This window comes from Paramisgurnus dabryanus, chromosome 21 (genome assembly GCF_030506205.2).
Source record: "Paramisgurnus dabryanus chromosome 21, PD_genome_1.1, whole genome shotgun sequence".
NCBI lineage: Eukaryota > Metazoa > Chordata > Actinopteri > Cypriniformes > Cobitidae > Paramisgurnus > Paramisgurnus dabryanus.
Window position 1 is genome coordinate 5,524,948 of NC_133357.1, and position 26,159 is coordinate 5,551,106.

Consider the following 26,159-nt stretch of genomic DNA (forward strand, 5'->3'; position numbering starts at 1 on the left):
TTAGAAAATTCCAGTAAACTAAAATTACACTAACAGAAATATGATAATGCATATTAAAAACGTGAAGTTGTTCATTTGAAAGATTAATTGTAAACACATGTAGTACGTAACACCACTATCTCACATTAAGTGCACTACATTTCTTCCATCATGCATCCCTCTTTACAGTAAATACATTACAGCATACTTGATTAAATGTGAGGACAGTGAAATTGTACACTTATTATCAATCTTATAATGTATTTAAGTTACTCGGGCAATCAGTACAGGACATCGCTGGTTTATTTAGGCTTATAGTAAGTTATATCAAGTTATGTACCAGCTCAGGTTAGCTGATAAGGTAGCATCAGAGTATATAAACATTTGTGCTTGCCTTTGAGTTGCGGGATGACCCTCCTGCAATCGTGCATCACTTTTGTTTTGATTGTAGCATCACATGTTTAAAAAAGGGTCCCTTGACTGAAGCAAATGTGATATGCATCCATATGTTTGCTCTTTATCTCTTCTCTCAGACCAGACACAAACTTTTCTCTACAGTTTATGACATATGCAGCACGCAGATGTCCCGCTACGGTGGCTCAACGCAAGCCATTCAGCGTTTGACATCAAAGTACCGCGAGACCAAACTTCTCCATATGCATTTGATTCGCTCTCGCAGTACTTTGATTTCATACGATTGCTCTGCGCAGAGCCAAATTAAGTCCCTCAGTTGTGTGTGTGCGTGTAACCTCGCGACCACAGATTCTATCCATCATCACCCTCTGACACTTTCGTCTTGTTTTTATTTGACGAATAAACAATGTAGCGAGTAACGTTAAGTGTCATTTCAAATGTAGTGGAGTAAAGAGTACAAATACCCTATCAAAAATGTAATTGAGTAGAGAGTAAAAGTTGCCTATATTTTTGATACTCAGTACAAGTACAAAGTAGCCCAAAAAATACTTAAGTACAGTAACGAAGTACATTTACTCGAGTACTTTACACCTCTGAAAATAACCAACATAAACAACTGGTTTACATCAGAATTAGTTTAAGCACACGTTCGGTTGTGTAGACGTAGTAACTATATCGTTATGCTAATCCGTAAACGAACACAAATTTCATAAGCAACACAACGTTTCATCAAAGTAGAATATCTGAATCCATCTCAATACAAACATATCGCATACCTACCTTACCAAAATAAACAGTGCAACGACCCTTTCAGACCCTTTGCCTCCTGTAGCTGTTTGCATCTCGTGGTAAAGCAGTAAAGTTACAGATGTTAATTTGGATTTTTGCTCTTGCTGATCCAGGCAGTTTTTGCTGTTGTTGTTATAAAAGATGCATTTAGTTTTGTTGCTCCTGTGTAGGTTGTCAATTCAGCAGAAAAGTTTGCTGTTCTCGCTGTTTACAGACAGAGCGCACGTGAACGCGCCGATGATGTATGGTATCTGCGTGGACTCGCTGCGCGGTGGGAATTTAAATTACGCTTACGTATGAGGGACATAAAAGGAAACGTCCGTTCGGACCGAAATCTATGATTTGTTGAACATTTTTTTGGTCCTACGCCTTTCACAGATGACATAAATTTACACAAATACATTTAAACAACTTAACACAGTGATTGCTATCAGGATGTGAGGAGACTTTTAACCAGCATAACTAAAAATGTTTCAGGATCAAATCAGATACCCTACCTTTAAAAGTAAGTGAGTGCTTTAATACGGTGTACAAATTGACCAGGATATTTACTTGTTTGCATGGCACAAAACATAGAGACACAGATCTTTGGAAAGGCATGATGTTGAGTAAATGATTATTTATTTTGGGTTATTAACTAAAGATGCACCGATAGTCAAATTTATCCACCGATGGCTGATTATACGGACTGATACCCATGCTGATACCAATAGTTTGGTGGTTATATTAACTTAGCATTAACTACATTCTGAAAAATAAAATTTCTGAATTTTATTTATTCATATAACAGTCCCTCCAAGATTTCGCGATTGATTTTTGCGATTAAAATGACTATTTTTTTCTCTCTAATTAGGATACCAATGCTTGTCTAATATTAAATTATTATTAAAAAGTTTTTCAAGTAATTAAATAATAAGGTGAACATTCAGTGATTTAATAAGAACAGAGAAACAAAATAAAAAAATATGACAAATAAACACAACTTGTTTTTTGATTAACATAGACAGCTGTCACAAAGTGGTTTTAAAAGTGAGTAAAAACTGAGACGCCAGGATGATTTACGGTAAATGTTATTAAAATAATTAACCAATTCAATAAATGTTTGATACTAATAAGAAAATAATTAATCAGTTCTTATAACCCACACTGAGAGAGGCACATCGCGTAAATTATTATTATTTTTTGGTCACTCTTTAAAAAGTTTGAAAATGACAGACGTACAGTAGGGATGCTCCGATAGATCGGCCGCAGATCGGCCGATAACGGCATTAAATGACTCGATCACTAAATTTGCTGATATCATGAACCGATCTTTCTGTTTGCGTTTGTCATCATAGGGCTTCCGAATGTTTATAATAAAATCGCAACTTTAAATTTTCCGTTGGTATTAGTAGATGATGTAACTACAGAAGAGTCAAGTTTAAAATGGGAAAAATATTGAAACTCTTTGGTTGTTTTTAGCGCGATGCTAAATGGTCTAATCAGATTCAATGGATTGTGCTAAGCTATGCTAAAAGTGCTAACGCCAGACCTGGAGATCAGCTGAATGGATTACAAAACAGTTAGAATCAAATGTTGAACTCTAGGGGAGCTCGAAAATGAGCATATTTTCCCAAAAATTGGAGCGTCCATTTAATTTTTTTAGATTATTTTGCGATGAAATAACAAATTATGCAGGATCGCAAAATAACGTGGCATATTGTTGATTTTGCGCCATGTTCTGTGATCGTGGAATCGTAAAAAAAATTAAACTAGTGATGTTTCTTCTTTACCTTTTCTATACACAGAGCTCAAATTAATTGCATTTTCCTATTATTTTCAGGATATACTATCAGTCAATAGTGTGAAAAAATGCTTTTATCGACCGTCACCAATTATTGGCCGATACATCGGTGCATCTCTATTAATTAATGTTTTATTTGAGGTGATTTCTTTACCTGTTCAGTCAGTGTTTAGTATTCACAGTTCACATGTCTAAATGGAGTTTTACATCTTCCGGTGGGTTGTTGTCGTTAGTAAGTTATGTTCATTTGTGGCCGAATGTTTTTCAGCACTTGACTTCTGACCTCTAAAGAACTTTAGAAAAAACACCATTATCATGTAAAATGCAGGGTTATTTTGGGCTGTTTTTCTTTTGCTGTCAGTGTCTGAACATTTCATTCTCTTCACAACCACATGCACAACTTGATGTGCAGGTTGCTGTGGCAAGGTACAGTTGTTATGTAAACTGTTGGCGAAGGGTTTACCATGACACCTAGATTTGTGTAAGGGGTTACTGACCAAGACCAACAGTCCAGAGCAAGATTGGACAATGAATATTGCTTGTTTTAGATTATTGTAGTGCTTCATTTTACTATTTACAGACTGTTATGAAACTGTTAGTTTCGGCATTTGGACAGTATGCATTTGCATTTTTTCATTTTACAAATACTTTTATTTAAACTGTCTTACTGTGAATTCAAGGTCCTGTACATTTTTTTAATTATTATTCCCTGGATATCGAACTGATGGCCTGCACTTTCTCACACTGATGTGTTTGGTCCATTTGTCCTTTCTTATTTACATGCTTTCCACTGAACTGTGCTGTAGTCATAATATGCTGATGACCAACCTTAAAATGTGGTTGTGTGTGTAAAGCTGTACGAGGATCAAAGTGGCAGGAGCGAGAGGAGAGGGCTCGACAATTTTACGAGAAACAGCTAGAGGAGCGCAAGAAAAGGCTGGAGGAGCAGCGGATCAGAGAGGAGAGGAGGCGCGCTGCTGTGGAGGAGAAACGGCGACAGAAACTGGAAGAGGAGAAGGTGAGTTTACCAGAAACATTTCCCCTACATTAAATATCCTCCACATTTATCATTCTCAGTATGCTAAAATGCTTGTCCGTCCCCCAGCTAGTTTTCATCGGTTTATCATTTTAAAACTGACATTTAGCTTGTGAGACACAAAGCAACAGGTAGAGACAGACATCTCACGTGTGCTTTAGATTAACTACTGCAGAAAGAATATAAAATGGTGTGGTGTGTGTATGTTTCAGGCACGGTATGAAGCTGTTATCAGGAGGACCAATGAGAGGAGTCAGAGAGTCAGGCCGAAATCAAACCGCTGGAGCTGGGGAGGAACACTTTCTGTTAGCACCTCACACAACAGTGGTAAACATGCACACAAGCACGCATATACACAACCTCGCACAAGTTCACAAAATTATTTTAACTCATATACAACAAATTTCAATATTTAGATGTGCTGCACACGCTACTTCATGTCATCTTGCATGTACAACTTGCATGCTGCTTTGTGTGATTGTTGTGGTGTGTTTTGAGTTGTGTAGTTGTGTTTGCACAAGTACATATGAGCAGTGTTGGGTGTAACATATTACAAGTAACGTGCATGACGTAATAATATTACTTTTCTGAAGTAACGAGTAAAGTAACTTAAATTACTTTATAAATGTAATGTAACTTTAATATTTTAGTTACTTTTAAAAAAAAGTAATGCGAGTTACTTTTCAGTTAATTAATTCAATTTAAAAATAAAATAATGTACTGAATTAAACTGAACATATTAACGTAGAATTATGCACTATTTGAGTCTGAGCGGGAACAGTTTAAGTCAGAAACGGGCCAGAGCTTGACATTTTTGCGATCATAAAAAACACCTGCAAGGCCTGAAAGAGGGCAGGGCTCAGCCAAAAAGTAACGCAAAAGTAACTTAAAAGTAACGTCAGCATTACTTTCCATGAAAAGTAACTTAACTTTTTTGGGGAGTAACTTAATATTGTAATGCATTACTTTTAAAAGTAACTTTCCCCAACACTGCATATGAGAAGTGGTGTTGTGAATGTTGGTTAAATGTGTTTTTGCAGTGCAGCATCTCTGTTAATGTTTGCTGAATCATCCACAAGCTCATTTCGCCTTCCCTTTCTGTTCTCCATCAATTCCTCTGTATCTCCTGCTCTCCCTCCCTTCCCCTGGGTCTCTCTCGCTTTTTCTCTCTCAGGTTTTGATGACTCTGGTCTCTTGCCATTGGATTTAGCAGGGCTGGAACACTATCAGGGTGTTTTATACACAAAGCATCGAGAGCAGTTTTGCTCTAAATGTGAATATGACGCTCAATGCAGACTAGCAGCATTAGCTAGAGCTCGTAGCATCAGTCTATAGCATGTACTGTACGGAAGTCCTTAATAAATAGTATGGTAGATACGACTTGTAGTTATTTTGTAGTACTTGTATAGAGAGTCAAGCCCATGATTTATTTTAAACTGACCCTTCGACACGTGTAGTTCATTAATGGACGTTAATGTTATGAGCATTGTGTGTTGTGAACATTTGCATAGTACATCAAACTCTCATTTGAAAAGAGCAAAACCCTGTTTTGCATGATATGGCCCCTTTAAAGTCTGATAAAGTAGATATTGGTGATATTAGATCACATAATGTGACATAATAGATGCCGTTATTATATCTGTCTGTTCTGGGACACAGATGTAAGGCCATTAAAGGATTAGTCAATTTTCTTAAAAAATATCCAGATAATTTACTCACCACCATGTCAACCAAAATGTTGATGTCTTTCTTTGTTCAGTGGAGAAGAAATTATGTTTTTTTAGGAAAACATTCCAGGATTTTTCTCATTTTAATGGACTTTAATGGACCCCAACACTTATTAGTTTTAATGCAGTTTCAAATTGCAGTTTCAAAGGACTCTAAACGATCCCAAACAAGGCATAAGGGTCTTATCTAGCGAAACAATTGTTATTTTTGGCAATAAAAACATGCACTTTAAAACCACAACTTTTCGTCGTCCTCCGATCGTGTGACACGCCAGCGCAACCTCGCGTAATTGCGTAATGACGTCGAAAGGTCACGTTAAATATATGAAACGCACATTTGCGGACTATTTTAAACAATAAACTGACACAATTAATATCATTCGACATACAACAATGTCGGAGTGGTCCTCTTTCTCCACACTTGTAAACACTGGGGCTTAGTTTCGCATACGTCATCCGTGACCTCTTCACGTGATGACATATTATGTGAGGTCGCGCTGGCATCGGAGGAAGACGAGAAGTTGTGGTTTAAAAGTGCATATTTTTTTATTTTCTTGCCAAAAATGACAATCGTTTTGCTAGATAAGACCCTTATGCCTAGTTTGGAATCGTTTAGAGTCTTTTGAAACTGCAATTTTAAACTGCATTAAAACTAATAAGTGTTGGGGTCCATTAAAGTCCATTAAAATGAGAAAAATCCTGGAATGTTTTCCTTAAAAAACATAATTTCTTTTCCACCGAACAAAGAAAGACATTAACATTTTGAATGACATGGTGGTGAGTAAATTATCTGGATTTTTTTTAAGAAAATGGACTAATCCTTAAAGCAGATAAAGGGTCGTCATGTGTTAGTCTTTAACATTAGCTGTAGCTAACTTAAAATTATCAGCACCCACTTTGTTAGAAAACGTTTCTTCCTTTATTCCTGCTCTCTATCAGTTTTCTTTGGTTGTGCTGTCTGCTATTATCACACCAGAGTTGAATGATGTGTCTGTGTGTTTATAGATGCTGAGAGAAGGTCAGTGTCCACCATGAATCTGTCCAAACACACAGATCCGGTCATTTCCAAACGCCTTTCCTCCTCTTCAGCAACACTACTGAATTCACCAGATAGAGGTAAATGCAAACCAGTTGCTACCAGTTTATATGTGAAGTTTGCTGTTGATTTTGTTTAATTAATTAAATGAGGAAATTAATTTTAATTCAACATGACAATTAAGTTACTTCACTCATTGTGAAGTGTTTTTTGTATTAATATGTGTACGTGTTGTATTGTTGGTCCAAGCCTTACAGAAGCAGACGTCCATGTCATCCTCTTGCTTACTTAAAAAAACACTGTCTAAATCTCACATCTCCAGAGAGAAGATTCCTCAGGAAAGATCAGCAGGTGGACTTTAATTATGGGAATTATGGGAAACTTTCTTAACATATGCCACGCAGGGCTCCAGACTCCAGAGAGAGAAAAATATTAGAATCAACATTTAGCATCAGATGTGAAATTTTGAGAGGCAAAACTGGCATTATTTAATAACAACTGAAGATATTGAATAAGAGATGAGGTAGCTATATGCTCAATGAACTGAAAACATCTCTCCAATATTTTTGAGTCTTGAGCCCTGACAACTCGGTTATATATTCTCTTCCAGCATTTAAAGTATGGCATGTTACAGTCGGGTTTATTGCTGCATGTGTTTTAAATGTTTTTTGATTTTGCATAAGTGGGAAATCTTTATTTTTTATTACTGGATGTGCATTATTGCATGCATAAAAAGGGGTGTGCTGCTATCTGATGTTAATAACAAACATTTTGTTTGTATTGCTTGCATTTTTTGGTATTCCTACAGCAGGTGATGGTGATTTTGTTAAAGACAACATGAAACCAAATTCAATCAAATGTGTGGGGAACATTAAATTATAACCAAAAAAATGTATCAGTCTAAACAAACGGGTTCTCATTCAATGAGCATGCATACGCACAAATTTGTGTGTGAAATGTGCGTACGGACGTTTTCACGAACAAATCCTGATTCAACAAAAACGTTCATACTAAAATTTCTTCTAAATGTATGAAAAAACTTATACCATACTTAAGCAATAATCACGCATGCTATAATCAAATACTATAATTATAATGTATATAATAAATGATTGATATGTATGATTGTATTTTAAATTATATTATTATTATTATTATACACACATAAAAAGAAGATGTGGTTAATGACAATCCTTCACGGTGGGCTTCCTCACTTTTTTTTTATGAAAGTGTCTGCTTGATGCCCAAATGTAAATGTAATGTAAATGTAATAAGAAGTCCAAAAGTCAATCACTTGATCTAGGCCTGTCATCTGTTTTATTTTAGATACAGATGGGCGTCTCTGGTGAAGTATCATAGGTTTTCGTTATCGCATTTCATATACTTATTTTTACCAATAACTGTTATGCCGGTGGTCACACATTACATCTGTGGCCGATTGCATAAACATGACAATAAGAGTCTTAAGAATGACTCTGACTAACTAGCAATTAGTAAGGGCTAATCAGTCTTCTTATTTCGATTTAAATTAGACCAATCTACCTTTCTATCTAACATACTTAAAACAGGTATGATCAGTCTTGAAGATAAAAATTCATGACTTACTTTTAAGACTAGTGTAAGAACGAGTATAAGATCAAATTCATGTGCGTATGCACGTGTTGTGAATTAGCCTGAATTTTTTCATGAGAAGTTCAAATATGCGTATAAACACATACCCAACCCAGTATTCTGTGCTAAAAAGTTAGATGTGTCACATTAGGATTATATAGATAAAATATTCACTGCCTTGTAACTTCAGTTTCATGTTGTCTAACTATGCTGTGAACTAACCCTCTTTTAATTAATGATAGAATATGTTGCAAATGCAAATTTTGATATAAAGCATGATTCAAATGTTCTCACAAAAAAAAAACATAACATAACTTGTTATCATTATTAATACGATCATTACAACTAAAGGGATGAATGCATGTGATGTTACTAAGACTGTTGCAGTTGTTGCATGTTCATGCTGCTTCTGCAGTTATTTCATTTAAAAGTCATTGACGAATGATATATAAGAGATTGTGTGTTTGTTCAGGTATGCGTCGCATGCCTCTGACTCAATGGGAAAATATGATGGTCAGTCGACTACAGACACCAACACACTCATACCTGGCCAGGAGTCGCAGCGCCATGTCTTTAACTGGTGATGCAGGTATCACATGACAAACGATTCAATAATTCATGCTTTTAGGGACATTTTTTGCTTTACATACATTTTATTATGCACCTAAAGATTTACAAATGACTAAATGTAAAAGATTCCTCTGAACAAACATTTAGAAAATGAGATTGTGAATGTTTTGCTAAACTGTATAAGCTGGTTTTGGCAAGGTCCCACTCCTAAAACAAAACACCTCTTTCAGAAAGAGCTCTCTGAAACCACGGTTACGGCTTTGCCGGGTTACTGCCCACTTAATCCTAAATTCATGTGTTTTGTACGTGTAGGTGTGCATGCAAATGGGGCCAAAGCTTAGCTCTGAAAATGGCTTGTGTGTTTGTTTCTGACTATGCACTATGGGGTTTCTGACTGTGGGTTTTTCCTGTTATTAGTTGTTGGTTATTCTAATTAGATTAAATGCTTTTTACAAAAGGCAACTAATTCATCACTGACAATCCTGCATGCATGGCATGTTTAAAATTAAATATTAGTGTACATTTATGACTGCATTCTTACCAGATATGCTACAGTACAGTATACTGTGTACTAGTAAAAATAGTATATAAAACAATGCATGCAACAAAGATTTTAAACACTAGTATGCTACAGTATATTGTCGTCGCATGACTTCAATATGTTGCATGTTTAATGCACTAGTATCTGGTTTTATCTCTTATATAAAATATTTCTTCTGATTTATTTATCACACTTTAAGGTCAACTGGAGTGCATTGCATTATGAGATAAATTTCACAAAGTACAATTGTGTTTGATAATGCAGAATTTTGGTCATTCATGTTTTTTTGTAGTGTATATTTTAATCAAAGTCTCCTAGCTTTCATAAGCATCTTTTCATAAGCACTTCAGTGATGTTTAATGTTGCCTAATTTCTTTCTAGTTCTTTGTAGACACTAATACACACTTTCTTTCTCTTCTCTTTCCAATTTTTTTCTGTTGCTCATTCACCCTTTCCTAACCACTCTCTTCTTCATGCCTCTCGTTCCCCTTATTGCTTCTCTTTTTCATATTGTATTATTTTTATCCATCAATACTTTTTGATCGGTTTGTTAAACTTGACTGGTGTACAGTGACCCCCATTTGTCCTCGCTCAGCCTCCTGTCACCCAATGTGCCCAACGTCCTTTAAGTCCCTCCAATCACGCAGCGCAGAGAGACCAATGAGAACAAGCCTTAATTTCGAGAAACCAATTAGAGCAAACCTTGCTTCAGACACATGCAATCGCAGGAAGACCACTCATAATATCCCGGTAAGCAAAAGTGAAGAATCTGTGTTTTTGTGATTGTATGCTTGCATCAGTGGCGTAGCGTCTGGGCATGCAGGGTATGCATGTGCAAATGGGCCCGGGCCAATAGGGGGCCCGGCCCTGGGCCCCCCAGCTTTTAATTTAATTTTTTTTTTCAATTAAATTTTTTTTTGTGGCAGCAATAAATATAATTTTGTATGCATATCATGTAGTGATTTCTTTTTTCTTCGTAATGTCTAATTTCTCCGTCATTTCTTGTTTGCGTTTATTTATTTTGCACTCCGCGGTTGCCGTAGACTACTACGCCATTATTTAAAAAAAAGAGAAAACACAGTGTGAGAGGTTACTATAGTGGCTATCTACATGAACATTAAGGATGGACAAATATAAACATAAAAGTGGGGCCTCAAAGAGAAAAAAGAAGGCGGATGAGTTAGTCACTAGTCAAAAACTACCCAAAACATTTTGTTTATCTACCCTTTAAAGTAAAAAAGTAAAGTAAAAATATTTGACTGCCTTATTAAAAGTATATGTTGTTAACAGACCTGCGTGCCACAGTTAACAGTTAAAAGTGCCAACGGGCAAGGTTGGGGGGGGGCTTTGGCTTAAGGGGGCCCGTACATTTTTTTTGCATATGGGCCCGGGATTCACTTGCTACGCCACTGGCTTGCATTTTGTATGTTTGTGTGATGTTCACTGAGTTTGTTGGTTTGTTTTGCTGTCTGATATGAGAGAAGTATTGGGCTTTACAGTGATATATCTATCATTGTGGATTTTGGCATTATATTATACGTTTTCTGTTTTTAGTGCCTTTGGAGAAATGTACTGAAATAAATAGGCATATGTGTCGCTCATGATGGTATTTTCTGTCTGTATGCAGATTGACCGGAAGGATAAGGACTATGTCAGAAAGTCATGGAGTAATTTGTCATATCCCACTTCCACTCTGAGCCTGTTCACGCCTAAAAGAGCTCCTTCACCCGCTGGACAGTGCAGAAGAGTCACCAACCCATCTCCAAACAGGTACAGATGAAGAGTTTGGTTCCAAAACGCAATAAATCCATTTTGACTAATTTGGGTAAAAATTTGTTTTCTATACCAAGAAAGTGACAAGATGAAAACCACAATTTTCTGTTACAAACTTTGACATAGCATCTTTAGGTTACAATAACATTAAAAATTCAAATCCATAATTTGATTTTCAACTATTTATTATAAAATTTCCGCATTTTCCGCAAATTGCAATAAAGCCATGATGTTTTTTTTTCAAAATGCTATAAATCTTTTGAATCAATATATAAATGTACATTCATCTTTGCCATGTTTTATTCATTTAGTTGACTAGTGGTATACACTGATAAAAAATAAACATTAATAGCACTAATCAAAACACTTATTATGTCATAATAAATACACTGTCATCTTTGGGACGTTGTCGCTGAACTTTTTTTGATAGCAATCAGCTGTAAAATGTTTTGGAACCAAACTCTTCATATACTCTATACATAGATAGATATACCTTCTGTACACATTAATCTAATGAAAAATCATTTAATTAGACATTAGAAATATGTCATTATTTTGAATACTATTCATCAGCTTACGCTGATTATGCTTAATATAAACTGATAACGTGGGGTAATGTAAATGCCTAAAATGGTTTTCTTTTATTGGTGAAAGTCCATAAACGTCATAAGCAAAAACCGATCAGCACAGGTAGTTTTTTGATCATACCCTGATTTTGTGTGGCATGTAAACATCTTAACCGGCTTTCTCGCAGTTTTGTTCATGTGCGCATGTTTCAGTGTGTGAAAGATAAACGTCACACGTGGAAGTAAGCGCAAAGTAACGCATAAAAGTCTGCGCTAGACTAAAGAAAAACTGCGAAAATAAAAGCTCATGCTACATTTACAGGTTCTGCAGACACGATAAGAGACACAGCTTAGGACAGATTAAGGGATTAGGCTAAAATATTAGTCCAAACTGAAAACAACTTGCACTGACATATCTTAAAATACATCAGTACCCTTTGTTTTGTCTTAAAATGCACTCAAGTAATGTTTTAAGTAAGGCATGTTTGTTAAAACTAGTTAAATTTCCTAATTAAACTAAGGCCTAGTTCTGGTTTGGGCTAAAACCTGTATGGGAAACCACCCCTATATTTACTATAGGCGGTGACATCACAACCTGCGAGAAACCTGACAAATCTCCAAATCCCATGTAAATGCTGTACAGCAATTTTATTGATTTGCATGTAAAACAGGTTTCTAAAATAAGCAGATTTTTGATAGTTGTCCACTTATTCTTTGCATGTAAACGCACTTAATGTGTTGTATTTAAAGAACAGTACGCCCAGGAGTGAAAATTGTCATTTAATCACACTCATTTTGCTCGAACCCATCTGACTGCTTCTTCCATTTAAAACAAAAGAGGATGACACACCAAAAACAATAGTATAAAAAGTATTTTGAAGCCATATGATATCCTTGTGTGATGGACAGACTGAAGTATACGTTATTAATAAACATCTTAGCTTGCGAGTAATGTTTGACAGGCATGGTTACCAATAAACTATGAGTTGTATGGTGGAAACAATAGTTTAAAGGTGCAGTGTGTATATTTTAGTGGCATCCAGTGTAGGGATGCTAAACAATTAATCGCGATTAATCGTTAGCAGAATAAAAGTTTTTGTTTACATCACACATGTGTGCAAACTGTGTATAATAAATATGTATATATATAAATATGAACACATTCATGTATAATTTTAAGAAAAATTTTTTATATATTAAGTATTTATATATAATATATATTATACATAAATATACAAATGTATATACACATGTAAACATTTCTAAAACATATATATGTATGTGTGTACATTTATTTATACAAAGTTATTATACACAGTTCACACACATATATGATGTAAACAAAAACTTTTATTCTGCTAACGATTAATCGCGATTAATCGCTAAGCATCCCTAATCCAGTGGTAAGGTTGCGAGTTGTCCACTGCTCACCCCTAGCTTTTGAAACGCATAGAGAAGCTACGATAGCCACCACTGGAAAAACATGTAATTGACGGAGAAAACTCAGTAAAAAGTTTGTCCGTTAAAGGCATCTGTAGAAACATGGCGGCACAAAATAGCGACTTCCACGTAAGGGGATAAAAACGTGTCATTCTAAGGTAATAAAAACATAACGGTTCATTATAAAAAGGTCTTTATATACCCCTGATATTTTAGTTTTGTATATTGTTTTGCATTTCTGTCAAGAGATCCTTCTGAAAATTACACACTGCACCTTTAAAGATTCTGCTATAAATGATTTTTGTCTTTTTCAGAATTATCATAAAGGTTTTTTAACTACCGTTCACTCACCTGTTGTTTTATTTATTTATAGGAGCTCCACTGCTAAACCATCTCAGAAGTCCCATAACCCTAAAAAATCTCGGTCTCCACCTCCACCAGCATCAATGCTTCTGTCTGCTAGCAACCCCTCCTTATCACCAGGCAACCTTAGACCCAACCGAGTGGCACCGGAGAGCCCGAGAGTTACCCCAGAAGGAGAGGGAGGCAAAAAAGAGGATACTGACCCTCCTAAAACTGAACCCTCCGCAGGTCAGTAATACAGCTCAAGCATATGTTAACCAACACATTCCCTTAATATAACCAACATTTTTTATTGTTTACATCCTTTATAATTCTTTGTAGAAGGTGCTGGAAGTCCCCCAGCACGACCTTCGGCAGGCACAACAGACCCAGAGGAAGCGTCTCGTCTGCTGGCTGAGAAACGACGACAGGCCAGAGAGCAGCGAGAAAGAGAAGAGGAGGAGAAGAGACAACAAGAAGAGGCTGAAAGGTTTGCTGGATATTTTAGTGATGTCATAAGTCTTAGTTCATGATTTCTGGTTGCTCAGTTAGTAGAGAAATGCATTAGCAGTGCAAAGGTCACATGTTCGAGGTATCACACATGCAGAGTTAATGTATAGCTTGTATATGGGTTAAAATGTCTGCCAAATGCATACATATGTATCTTTTGTGAAGCAACACACTTGGATAATTTAATCCAAAAATCTAATTTCATCTGTGTTTACATTCCAAACCCATATGAACTTATCTCTTTCTTTAACTAGTCATGTATTAAGTTAAACTGATTTCCAGGCGCAGCAGGGAGGAAATAGCTCGCAGGAAGGCAGAGGAGCGAGCGAAGAGAGAGGAAGAGGAGCGAGTAAAGAGAGAGGAGGAGGCACAACGGCAGGAAGAAGAGAAGAGGAGACAGGAAGAGGAGAAGAAGCGTGAAGAGGAGGAGAAAGCTCAGAGAGAGAAAGAGGAAGCTGAGCGACTGCAGAAACAGGTATACAAACACACATTAAAGGCATAATATGTAAGATTTTTGCATTGAAATATCAAGTTGTTGCTGTTGTTGTTGTTTAGCGACCTCTAGTGGCGAAAATGACTGTGCTTTTAATCACACGCATTATGTGATCACAGAGTATGTGCAATCTTATTGTTGTAAATAGGTTATGTTGACATTGAACTACTTTAAACGTGACATTTCTTAATGAACACCCACCAGGATGTGACGCAACATGCACCCGGACCAAAAATTAAAACACATCACAGACTATGAATAATGCATTTAATTAGTCTGCATATTATTCATTATAATAATTCATCTAGAATAATCTCATTTCCTTTTGTTGTTAACTAAACATTACAATTAATCTGCAATTTGAAAATTGGTGCATTTTGCCTACTTAATAAATGTTTTGACGCATTAAGTTTCTCCGTAAGTATCTGTGTTATTGATGTTCAGAAAGAGGAAGAGGAGGCCCGGCAGAGAGAGGAAGCAGAGCGCTTGCGCCTGGAGAGAGAGAAGCACTTCCAGAAAGAAGAGGCAGAGAGACTGGAGAGGAAGAAGGTTTATCACATCATTTCATTTAGCAGATATTGTAATTAAGGATTAATTTTGAGAAAGCATCTTAATTTGTTTTCTGACTCTGTGCTGTGTGTCACAGCGCCTTGAGGAAATTATGAAACGTACACGGCGTTCTGATCAGGTGAGATTAGATACCTGACTGTAATTGTCTCTTAATAGAGATGCCTGTCTGTCTCACAAACACTTTTTATTTGTCCTGAAGAAAACCACTCCTCAGAAAAATGGTGATGTCAGCCAACAGGGAGCACAAGATTCAAGTGAGTTTGCAATGGGTGCAAAAAATGACTTTCTTACTTAGTATTATTATCTTGTTTTCACTACAAACATCTAAGAATTCTTAGATGTGCCATAGACAAGCAAAAAATCTACCGGAGGTGTTAGACATTTTTTTCTTGTTTGTTGCACTTAAATTGTTTATATTATTTATATAAATTTAATTCACTTAAATGTGATGGTTTTTGTCTAAAAACGCATAAAAAATACTACTTAAGGTCATTTTTTGCAGTGAAATTCTGTCTTTACACCGCAAAAAATTACTTTCTTACTTAGGATTTTTCTCTTGTTTTCAGTACAAGCATCTAAGAATTTTTATATCAGTATTTATTTTCTTGATGAGCAAAATTACCTAAGAAAATAAGTCTAGTTTTTAGACCAAAAATATACAAATTAAGTGAATTTGTGCTATAGACAAGCAAAAAAATGTGCCAAAGGTGTTAGACATTTTTTTATTGTTTTTTGCACTTAAATTGTTTTTATAATTTATATAAATTTAATTCACTTAAATGTGATGTTTTTTGTCTAAAAACGCATAAAAAAATACTACTTAGTCATTTTTGCAGTGAAATTCTGTCTTTACACTGCAAAAAATTACTTTCTTACTTAGGATTTTTCTCTTGTTTTCAGTACAAACATCTAAGAATTTTTATATCAGTATTTATTTTCTTGATGAGCAAAATTACCTAAGAAAATAAGTCTAGTTTTTAGACCAAAAATAAACAAATTAAGTGAATTTGTGCTATAGACAAGCAAAAAATTTTGCCAAAGGTGTAAGACATTTTTTCTTGTTTTTGCACTTAAATTGTTTATATTATTTATATAAATGTAATTCACTTAAATTTGATGGTTTTTGTCTAAAACCGCATAAAAAAATACTACTTAGTCATTTTTGCAGTGAAATTCTTGTCTTTACACTGCAAAAAATTACTTTCTTTCTTAGTATTTTTCTCTTGTTTTCAGTACAAACATCTAAGAATTTTTAAATCAGTATTTATTTTCTTGATGAGCAAAATTACCTAAGAAAATAAGTCTAGTTTTTAGACCAAAAATATACAAATTAAGTGAATTTGTGCTATAGACAAGCAAAAAATCTGCCAAAGGTGTTAGACAATTCTGTCTTTACACTGCAAAAAATGATTTTTAAGAAAAAAAAATCTTTTTTTTGTCTTGTTTTCAGTAAAAATAAAAAAAATCTTAAATTAAGATGCTTTTTCTTGATGAGCAAAACAACCCAAGAAAATAAGTCTAGTTTTTAGACCAAAAATATACAAATTAAGTGAATTTGTGCTATAGACAAGCAAAAAATCTGCCAAAGGTGTTAGACAATTCTGTCTTTACACTGCAAAAAATGATTTTTAAGAAAAAAAAAATGTTTTGTTTGTCTTGTTTTCAGTAAAAATAAAAAAAATCTTAAATTAAGATGCTTTTTCTTGATGAGCAAAACAACCCAAGAAAATAAGTCTAGTTTTTAGACCAAAAATATCAATATAAGTGATTTTGTGCATAAAACAAACAAAAAAATCTGCCAATGGGGTAAGCAAATTTTTCTTGAATTTTTCCTGAATTTAGTGTTTAAGAAAAATGTTCAAGATTTTTTTGCTTACCCCATTGGCAGATTTGTTTTGCTTGTTTTATGCACAAAATCACTTAAATTTGATATTATTGGTCTAAAAACTAGACTTTTCTTGGGTCATTTTGCTCATCAAGAAAAAGCATCTTAATTTAAGAATTTTTTGATATTGAAAACAAAACAAAAATGCTAAGTAAGAAAGTCATTTTTTTGCAGTGTTTATGTGTTTAAGCTGCATTAATTTGCTCTCTCTTTCTTAGCGAGTCCTTCAGTGAGTGTGTCGAGCCCTCCGGCTCCTGAGACAGAATGCAGTGAAAGTAATGGACACACGGGTCCCAGCTTCATTACACCTATACTGCCCACGTCTGGTCACAGGTGAATCTGATGCATCATTATTATAAACATAAAAATGTCAGTAATGTTCTTACCCTGAGATGGAGCTTTGGTTTGAACAGGGTCACAACATCGCCCCTCACCACCTTTATGATGTTTGGTCTTTTCTCCACCATCATATCTGTTCCTGTTGCTTTAAAGCTACTTACAAAGTTAAACTTGATGTAGAAAAGGTCTAATGTGCTGCTACTAATATATTGAGGATCTGTAGCTCCACTGCCCTCTGTTGGTGATGTGGTGGTGGGGATTTTTTCTATTTCTCACACTGCAAAAAATTATATTCAAGAAAAAAATCTTAGTATTTTTGTCTTGTTTTCAATAAAAATATCTAAAAAATCTTAAATTAAGATGCTATTTCTTGATGAGCAAAATGACCTAGGAAAATAATTATAGTTTTTAGACATAAAATATTAACTTTAAGTAAATTAGTGCCTAAAACAAGCAAAAAAAAAATAAATCTGCCAATGGAATAAGAAAAATTTCATTGAAATAAGTTTACATTTTTCATAAACACTTAAATCAAGAAAATGTTTCTTATTCCATTGGCAGATTTTTTGCTTGCTTTAAACACAAATTCGCTTAAATGTTATATTTCCCTAGGAAATTTTGCTCATCAAGAAAATGCAACTTAATTTAAGAATTGTTAGATATTTTTCCTGAAAACAAGACAAAAACACTAAGTAAGAAAGTAATTTTTTGCAGTGCAATTAGATGGTGAATATTTAGAAAAATGTGAGACTTTATAAGTTATCAATAGCACTTTCTGATCAGACATGCTTCAATTACATTTGATGAAATCTTTCCTCTTCACAGTACAATCCTGACCACCCAGCTCAGAGAAAATGGCATTGTCACAGAGAAAGAGGACTTTGAGCAGGTCATAGAGGTTCCCCTAGTGACCAAATTGTCCCGTCAGGATGGAGACGGGGAGGAGATGGGAAACGATGAGGAAAGGAAGGTTCCCATTTTGGCTTTCAGGGAGAACGGTGCACAGTAGAGAGCAGGTGAGTCCATCAGACCCTCAGCTCGACCTGTAGCCTCATCACAACAATACAGAAAATTTTAATAGACCAGGAATTTTCAGCTGCTTTCATGTAGTTTTTTTCTGGCAATATGCTTTCAGAACTAAATGTATCCCAAATGCACTGTTGCTTTAAATAAAAACCTCTGTCACATGAATATGTTTATGAATTATATAAACATAGCTCAGTGGTAAAGCATCACATTCACAATGCAAAAAGGCATGGGTTCGAATCCAGAGAGCACACATGCTTATAAAAATGTATATCTTGTAATGCATTGCACTGCAAAAAATTATTTTCAAGAAAAAAAAATCTTAGTATTTTTGTCCTGTTTTCAGTAAAAATATCTAAAAATTCTTAAATTAAGATGCATTTTCTTGATTAGCAAAACAACCCAAGAAAATAAGTCTAGTTTTCAGACCAAAAATATCAAATTTAAGTGGTGTTGTGCATAAAACAAGGACAAAAATCTGTAAGAATTTTTCTTTTGAATTTTTCTTGAATTTAGTGTTTAAAATGACTTTTTTACTTAGTATTTTTGTCTTGTTTTCAGTAGAAATATCTAAAAATTATTAAATTAAGATGCTTTTTCTCGATGAGCAAAACGACCCAAGAAAATAAGTCTAGTTTATAGACAAGAAATAAAAAATTAAAGTGATTTTGTGCATAAAACAAGCAAAAAAATCTCAAGAAAAATTTGCTTACAATATTGGCAGACTTTTTTGCTCGTTTTATGCACAAAATCACTAACATTTGATATTTTTGGTCAAAAAACTAGATTTATTTTCTTGGGTCGTTTTGCTCATCAAGAAAAAGCATCTTCATTTAAGATTTTTTAGATATTTCTACTGAAAACAAGACAAAAATACTAAGTAAGAAAGTCAGATTTTCAAGAAAAAATTCTTAGTATTTTTGTCTTGTTTTCAGTAAAAAAATCTAAAAATTCTTAAATTAAGATGCTTTTTCTCAATGAGCAAAATGCCCTAAGAAAATAAGTCTAGTTTATTGACAAAAAATAAAAAATTAAAGTGATTTTGTGCATAAAACAAGCAAAAAAATCTCAAGAAAAATTTGCTTACAATATTGGCAGATTTTTTTGCTCGTTTTATGCACAAAATCACTTACATTTGATATTTTTGCTCAAAAAACTAGTTTTTTTTCTTGGGTCGTTTTGCTCATCAAGAAAAAGCATTTTAATTTAAGAATTTTTTTGATATTTTTACTGAAAACAAGACAAAAATACTAAGATTTTTTTTCTTGAAATTCATTTTTTGCAATGTTTAAAGCACACAATTAATTTAAAATGTATAATTTTTTTGTCTAATAACTAGACTTATTTTCTCAGGTCATTTTGCTCATTAAGAAAATACATATTGATTTAAGATTTTTTTTTTTTTTTTTCTACTGAAAACAAGACAAATATACTAAGAAAGAAAGTCATTTTTTGCAGTGTAATTTGTAAAAGCTACAATCCATAACTTTAATTAGTTAGAAAATAAACAAAAAACAGTTGTTGATCTAATATATAATCAGTCAGTCAGTGTTCAGAATTGTCTCCTTACCAAATTCACACAATATTATTAGTATAATAATTATTTATAAGTTGAGCTATCAGGTTTGGAATTTTTTTGGAAATTTAAGTTGTTTCTCAACTAATGTAAATTAACCTGCATTGTTGTGTATCAAATAGAAATGTAGAAGCAAAAAGTTGGTTTGTATATTATGACACAAGGGGGCGCTAACATGTTTATTAATCAGCCCAGCAGCAGTATCAGTGCCATAAAAACCGAGCTATGCTTTGCAAAGACATAGAGGATACATAATAAATAGATTACTTATAGTTACAGCTAGTGCATTAAGATGGAGTGGAAAAAACAAAAATCTTATGAGGGGTGTAGTTACAAGTCTCCACAGTACAGATATATTGTTTAAACCTGGATGATTATGGTGTGGTAGATCTGATCTGTAGGTGTGATGACATTTAATATTGTGTTGGGTTTGGTTAATAGTGAAAACGGATGTATGATGTGGTCAGTGACATCATCGGAAGCACTGTTCCTTAAAAATGTGTCACAAAGTTTAAACTTATTTTAACACACTGTTTGCACTTTGTGATTTCTACTTCTTTTGCAGATGTCAACATTTAATAATGCTGGATGTGCAAAACACAACACAGGAAAGAGAAAGTTAGGAAATGTCAGAGAGATTCCCTTCACAACACTTCCCTGCATCCGATATGCAGACACTTAACATTACAAAGAGAAGTCAACCCTGTGAACATCTTCTCACAGTCGGGACAGATGTCCTGACCTCTGCTGTTTCTAAACGACTCTTTCCCCTAAATCCAGACGTGGATTAAACCAATACTGTCAAAGAGGGGACCACTGTTGTGCTGACTGAAGTCCCTCATCTAATACTTGAAGACTCCTGTGAAGTGTGAAACGTAAAGAACGTGGCAGGAGAATAATGCTTGGTTGTATGTACATAGATTTTTGAGAGCAAAATCTTCTAGTTTTCCTCTCATTTCGCCAGAGATTAAGTGGCTGACTTCTGCTTAGTTTTGTAATTATTGTTAAAGAATGAAGAGAAAATATTTTCTTTCCTATTTGTAAAGCTCGAACAGATCGAGGTTTTTGTTTCGGCTGCAAAGACCTTTCACTTCCTTTGCAATCTGGGCAGAGGCTTTGTATAGTTGCGTGACTCTCATGAAGGCTTTCTAGATCATATCCTGGTCATATTTCACCCCAAAAGAAAACAAAATCTGAAATGATACTTTGCATACAAAAATGAAGTTTGTGTTAAAACCTGCAGTATTTGTGACATCATTTTCCTGACAATCTGATTCTTCTTATGGTAATGCTAAAGCACTGCGATGCAGAAAATTAATTTAAATTGTTTATATTATTTAAAAGTGTTTATGTATTAACCATTAAAATAATGCTAACTTGTTATTGAAACTCGAAAGTAAACCATTCCGATGTGTTACAATAATGAGAATTTGACGAGTAAATCAAATTGTCATGGAAATGCAAAAAAAGTCATGTCTGTTATGCAGGTTTATTTTTATTTTTAATATATAAAATAACTTAATTTCTTAAGTTTAGGGGTGATGTGATATTGACATGGTTTTCATGAGATTCACTTTTTGCTAGATGTGTTGTTTATTCAACATACAGTAAATACAGATACCCATCTCAGAGGACCTTGTGACATCATCAGTGTATCATGTCCACTTTATCTGAATCCACGTAAGCTAATGCAATCATTTAAAATCAATAAAATCATTATATTTATAATAAATAATAAACAAAAACTAAAGTAAAATGTCTTTAAATTTAAAATGCTGCTACCTGTATCTTATTTCTTTGCCTTATCAGATAAAGTTTTAAGGATTCAGTTGCGTTTATCAGTTTAAGAGCTAATTTGTTTCAAATGCTGTCTGTATAGCCCTGTCAATGCTGCTGCGTCATGTGATTCCATCTAATGAGGCGTGTGAAGATTTAAAGAGATATCGTAGGGATTATAAATACCAAGTATCCTATAGACCCTTTTACAGCCCACGTCACTGTGACGTCACCGCTCTAGCTGGAGGCAAAAAATAAGTAGGAACTTATTCACCTTATTCCGCCACGCCCCTTTTTAATTCTTCGCTCTTCCGCATTTTGTCAACCGACTTCCGCTGCTAATATGGCACAGTGCATTCGGTGGTTAGTTTGGTGGTTAGAAGATTGTTTGTAGTTCACTATAACTTTAGTGAAATGACAAATATCGCTACTGCTGTAAATGTTTTAAATTAGGAGCACGGTTAAAACGTCATACGACGCTCGGATAGTTTGTCCCATCAATCGTCTCGTGGTTAGACGATATGAAGCGGCCGCGGCAAGTAACCTGGCATATTTAATTACCTCGTCCTTTCAGGAGTTGATGGAGCAGCATTGAAAATTATTAAAAGTATGTCTACCAATATTTACACAGTGATTTCGTCTTTTTTATAGCAAATGTGCACCTTAGCCAGTCCAATAACTATTTCGTTTTTATGTGGTACCATGATAGAATTCATTTGCAAACTTGCCAACACTTATTCCTTCAAATCAGGAGACTTAAATCCTTTTAAGTGGAATCTACAAAGCTCACATATGGTTTAAGAAATTCCTTACAGATAATAACTGATCACACTGTAAAGGTTTATATAACTGCATGGCAGGTTACATCTGATCACATAGTAAATGTTTATAGCTGCATGACAGGTAACAGCTGATCACATTGTAAAGATTTAATATAAATGCACAACATCTGATCACATTGTAAAGGTTTAATATAAATGCACAACATCTGATCACATTGTAAAGGTTTAATATAATTGCACAACATCTGATCACATTGTAAAGGTTTAATTAAAATGCACAACATCTGATCACACTGTAAATGTTTAATATCACTGCATGACATCTGATCACATATGAAGGTTTAATGTAACTTTACAACAGGTAAAGCAAGACCACCCTGCAATAAATTAAGACACAGCTTTATCGGAGTCATCAGGAGCTGATCCCAAGCGTATATCTGGAAGCTGTTGGTGTATGTACTGGTAAAGTGCTTGGCGACTGTGTAATGGATGCAATATCAACCCTGTTTAAAGCTGACAAAGATGGTTGTTTCTCAGTAGAGATATGTACATTTGTGCCAGCTCAACACATTGAAGCAGTTTCTCGGACAGGGTTTACAGGACTAGGCCTTAATTATATTAGGACATTTTAGTTTTTACAAACAAACCCTACAAAAAAACAAGACTGGTGCGCATCTTGTGACAAAACAATGGCACTCATATATGTTGAGGTATGTCAGTAAAAGGTGTTTTTAAATTATTGTAGCTCAAATATGCATTTTAGCCTGGGACCAGGATAAGCCCTGTCCGGGAAACCGCACCAGTGTTTTCCCATATCAGATGTAGGTTGCTTCAGGTTGAGTTGTGATTTTAAAGTGTAGTTGTGGTCAGAGACGGATAGATGCTCCCATTGTGTTTCTGCATCACAGTTTAGGAACATGTTGATTGTATCATCCTCACAGTTGTCCACTGCATCACTAAACATCAATGCATCTGTGAAAACAATATAACCATAAACAGTTTTATGTTAGTATTTAAAATAAACTTGCATCATGAGAATTAATATATAAATGGCACCCATACTTAAACAGAACAGTGTGTAAGAGAGATGCATTAAAAAGAGACAAAAACATTATACACACAACCTTTAACTTCAGTGTTAAATAATACGTTGTTTAATAGGTCATTATCATCAATATCTGAATGAGAAATGAACTGACATTCTAGCATCTGAAATCTCAGTAACTTGTAGGAATCACGTGGGCTACTGTAAGAATGCAATGTACTATAATATCTCGTTGTATATCGTAAATATAAAAATATAGGTGGACAATTAAAACCATTCAAATAGTTGCATTTTATAAACTAACGTTACTGATCTTAAGTGTATTTGTAGAACGGACTTCACAAATCTAACTTTAGGCGAACGAGCACAAAGTTAGCTAAGATAGCTTACCTGAAACTGGCCACCTTTTCAACACCCGGCGTGGTTTAAAGTTACCGGAACATCGTAGTCGAACCATTAATTGGGATAAGGGTGTTCCTCAGTTGGCTTAAAATTGGTAAGAAAGAAACATAAAGGCGCTCGAGTGAGCTTTTTAAGCTTAACACGTCGCCTTCAGTCACTGCCTCAGCTGCTCATCGTCTATGCGGCCGGAAGAACGTTGACAAAATGAGCGAAATGGCGCCGCCCTTGTTGTCGTGAAAAATAAGGTGAATAGAGGGGTTGCAAGTTTACAAACATTGCAGGGTGCGCGCGCAACCAAGGGGCAGAAAGACCGATTGGTGAGCTGATCTGCTACTGCAACAACCTTAATTATTGAAGCGTTCTTTAATGTTTGTACATAAATAAGACTTGATTTTAGTTGTATCTGTTTTTCTGTCTTTATTTTTGCAGTGTTACTGTGATACATGTATGAATTATAATTTTATAATTATAATGCTAGTAACGTAATAGTCGCATCTACTGGTATGTTAACATCAGGCACCCAGCACTGACTCTGTTGGTACTATTTTCCACGCAAAAATTCCTTGGCATTTTGACTTACAGACACCGCTACTAGCATACAACACAATGCACGTCTCTTCTTTCTGCCCCTCGGTTGCGCGCGCAACCAGTTAGTGACGTCGCCGTGCAACCCGTCTATAGCCGGCGCGCTAAAAGTTTGAGTTTTTGACTTTAAAATGTCATCTTGTTGTGTTTTTGGCTGCCAGATTAGAAGGAACAGCACTTTTGGTTCAAAAATAAAGTTTTATCGGATCCCGGCAGACATTTCTTCACAGAAATCAAGAAGACAATTGTGGTTGAATGCAATACGGCGCACAGACTAGACGGAGACGATCATAAATAATACTCGTGTTTGCAGTGCACACTTCATATCAGGTAAAATAATCTATGCATATGTACTGTTGTGTTGGTTTTATCTAGTACAAATCAGCAAGTTTCTGTTTTATTGGTGAAAAGTCGCCAACCGCGCTATTGTTTAGCTTAAATGTTAAACAAACATACAGCGATAGATGTGTATGCCATCGTTTGAATAGTCTCTTAAAATAATCCACATTGCTAATCATAGTTAGCCCAGTGATAGGTTACATAAGACAGTAAGCCTAGACAAAATTACCCAAATCCACCTGAAAGTAATTCATATGTTGTCTATGAAATATCTAAAACCTGATTAAAATCGCAAGAGTTAATTTACAAAAATACCTGTCACGGTCCCGCAGAATCAGTGACTGTACATATTCGGACAGATCCGAAACTAATTCTGCATCCATGTTTAATAAATCCCTCCTAAAACATGCTCGTTTAAGCTTGTCAACATAGCCTCTGCGGCTCTTTCTGCCTCCAGCTAAGCCCCGCCCACACAAATACGTCACAATGTTTACCAACTGTAAAAGGGTCTATAGAAAACAGATTGATCATGAGACCATCTCAGTTGTAGTCGATGCTGTTTGTACAGTAAAGATTGTAATGAGACACCATGCAGAATAGTAAAGTTTATTAATAGTAACACAAAATTCGAATATGTGTTGGAAAATCAAGTAAAGGTTTAGAACAAGCACAACATATAAGACATTAGGCACTGAAAAGTCAACAGCACTGAGGATGACTGCAAAAACCTGAAGTCTTTCTCAAGCAAATGAATCTATATTGCATGTACAGATGATAAAAGCAATAAAAATTGTGTTTGGAAAGAAATACGATTGCCTGACCCTATATAAGTAATATTATTAACATGCGTATTGACATTAAAAGAGTGCTAAATGTTGTGCTACAGAAAAAACAACAAAAAATATTTAATGAATATAAAAATCAAACGCTAAACCCTTATATGGGACCCTAATGTTGTAATATATACAGTATAGGTACATACTGTATCATCTGCTATGAGTCTCTTATAAAGTGGGCATGGCAGTGAGTGAAAGTTTTGAATGTGGGCCAAGTTTCTTAACCGCTGATGCAGCTGAGCACAACCAGATGTTGTCTGTTGAAATCAAAGGTTTGATCTTAAAGAGAGGTCATCCACTAGTTAGGTGATGCTTGGGTTATTTGTATTATTAACGTAAGGTTACGGCCCTCAAACCCCAGCCGTTCCTCATTTCTTTACGCACATAC

The 26,159-nt window shown here is 34.9% G+C and overlaps 1 protein-coding gene and 1 long non-coding RNA gene across 11 annotated transcripts in view; one reads left to right on the forward strand and one right to left on the reverse strand.

The window, feature by feature from the left end:
• Positions 1-21,779, forward strand: part of map7b (microtubule-associated protein 7b) — a 44,279-nt gene extending 22,500 nt beyond the window's left edge. For 3 of the 10 annotated variants that reach the window (XM_065285188.1, XM_065285185.2, XM_073812964.1), the window contains exons 4-20: positions 3,820-3,983; positions 4,214-4,328; positions 5,176-5,274; positions 6,734-6,844; positions 7,014-7,115; positions 8,848-8,964; positions 10,058-10,236; positions 11,114-11,256; positions 13,639-13,856; positions 13,950-14,097; positions 14,400-14,592; positions 15,055-15,159; positions 15,257-15,298; positions 15,380-15,434; positions 17,284-17,398; positions 18,230-18,420; positions 20,572-21,779. In XM_065285188.1, coding sequence (XP_065141260.1) covers positions 3,820-3,983; positions 4,214-4,328; positions 5,176-5,274; positions 6,734-6,844; positions 7,014-7,115; positions 8,848-8,964; positions 10,058-10,236; positions 11,114-11,256; positions 13,639-13,856; positions 13,950-14,097; positions 14,400-14,592; positions 15,055-15,159; positions 15,257-15,298; positions 15,380-15,434; positions 17,284-17,398; positions 18,230-18,413 — 2,090 coding nt within the window. In that variant the 3' untranslated portion in view covers positions 18,414-18,420; positions 20,572-21,779. The remainder of the gene's footprint in view (positions 1-3,819; positions 3,984-4,213; positions 4,329-5,175; positions 5,275-6,733; positions 6,845-7,013; positions 7,116-8,847; positions 8,965-10,057; positions 10,237-11,113; positions 11,257-13,638; positions 13,857-13,949; positions 14,098-14,399; positions 14,593-15,054; positions 15,160-15,256; positions 15,299-15,379; positions 15,435-17,283; positions 17,399-18,229; positions 18,421-20,571) is intronic. The other 7 variants (XM_065285187.2, XM_065285190.2, XM_065285192.2 and 4 more) reach the window with 7 other exon arrangements.
• A 956-nt stretch (positions 21,780-22,735) lies between these two features.
• LOC135731218 (uncharacterized) lies at positions 22,736-24,687 on the reverse strand. The gene is made up of 2 exons (XR_010526228.2): positions 24,000-24,687; positions 22,736-23,536 (listed from the first exon to the last, which is right to left on the reverse strand). It is a non-coding gene; the product is annotated as an uncharacterized lncRNA (long non-coding RNA).
• Between the last annotated feature and the right edge of the window lie 1,472 nt (positions 24,688-26,159).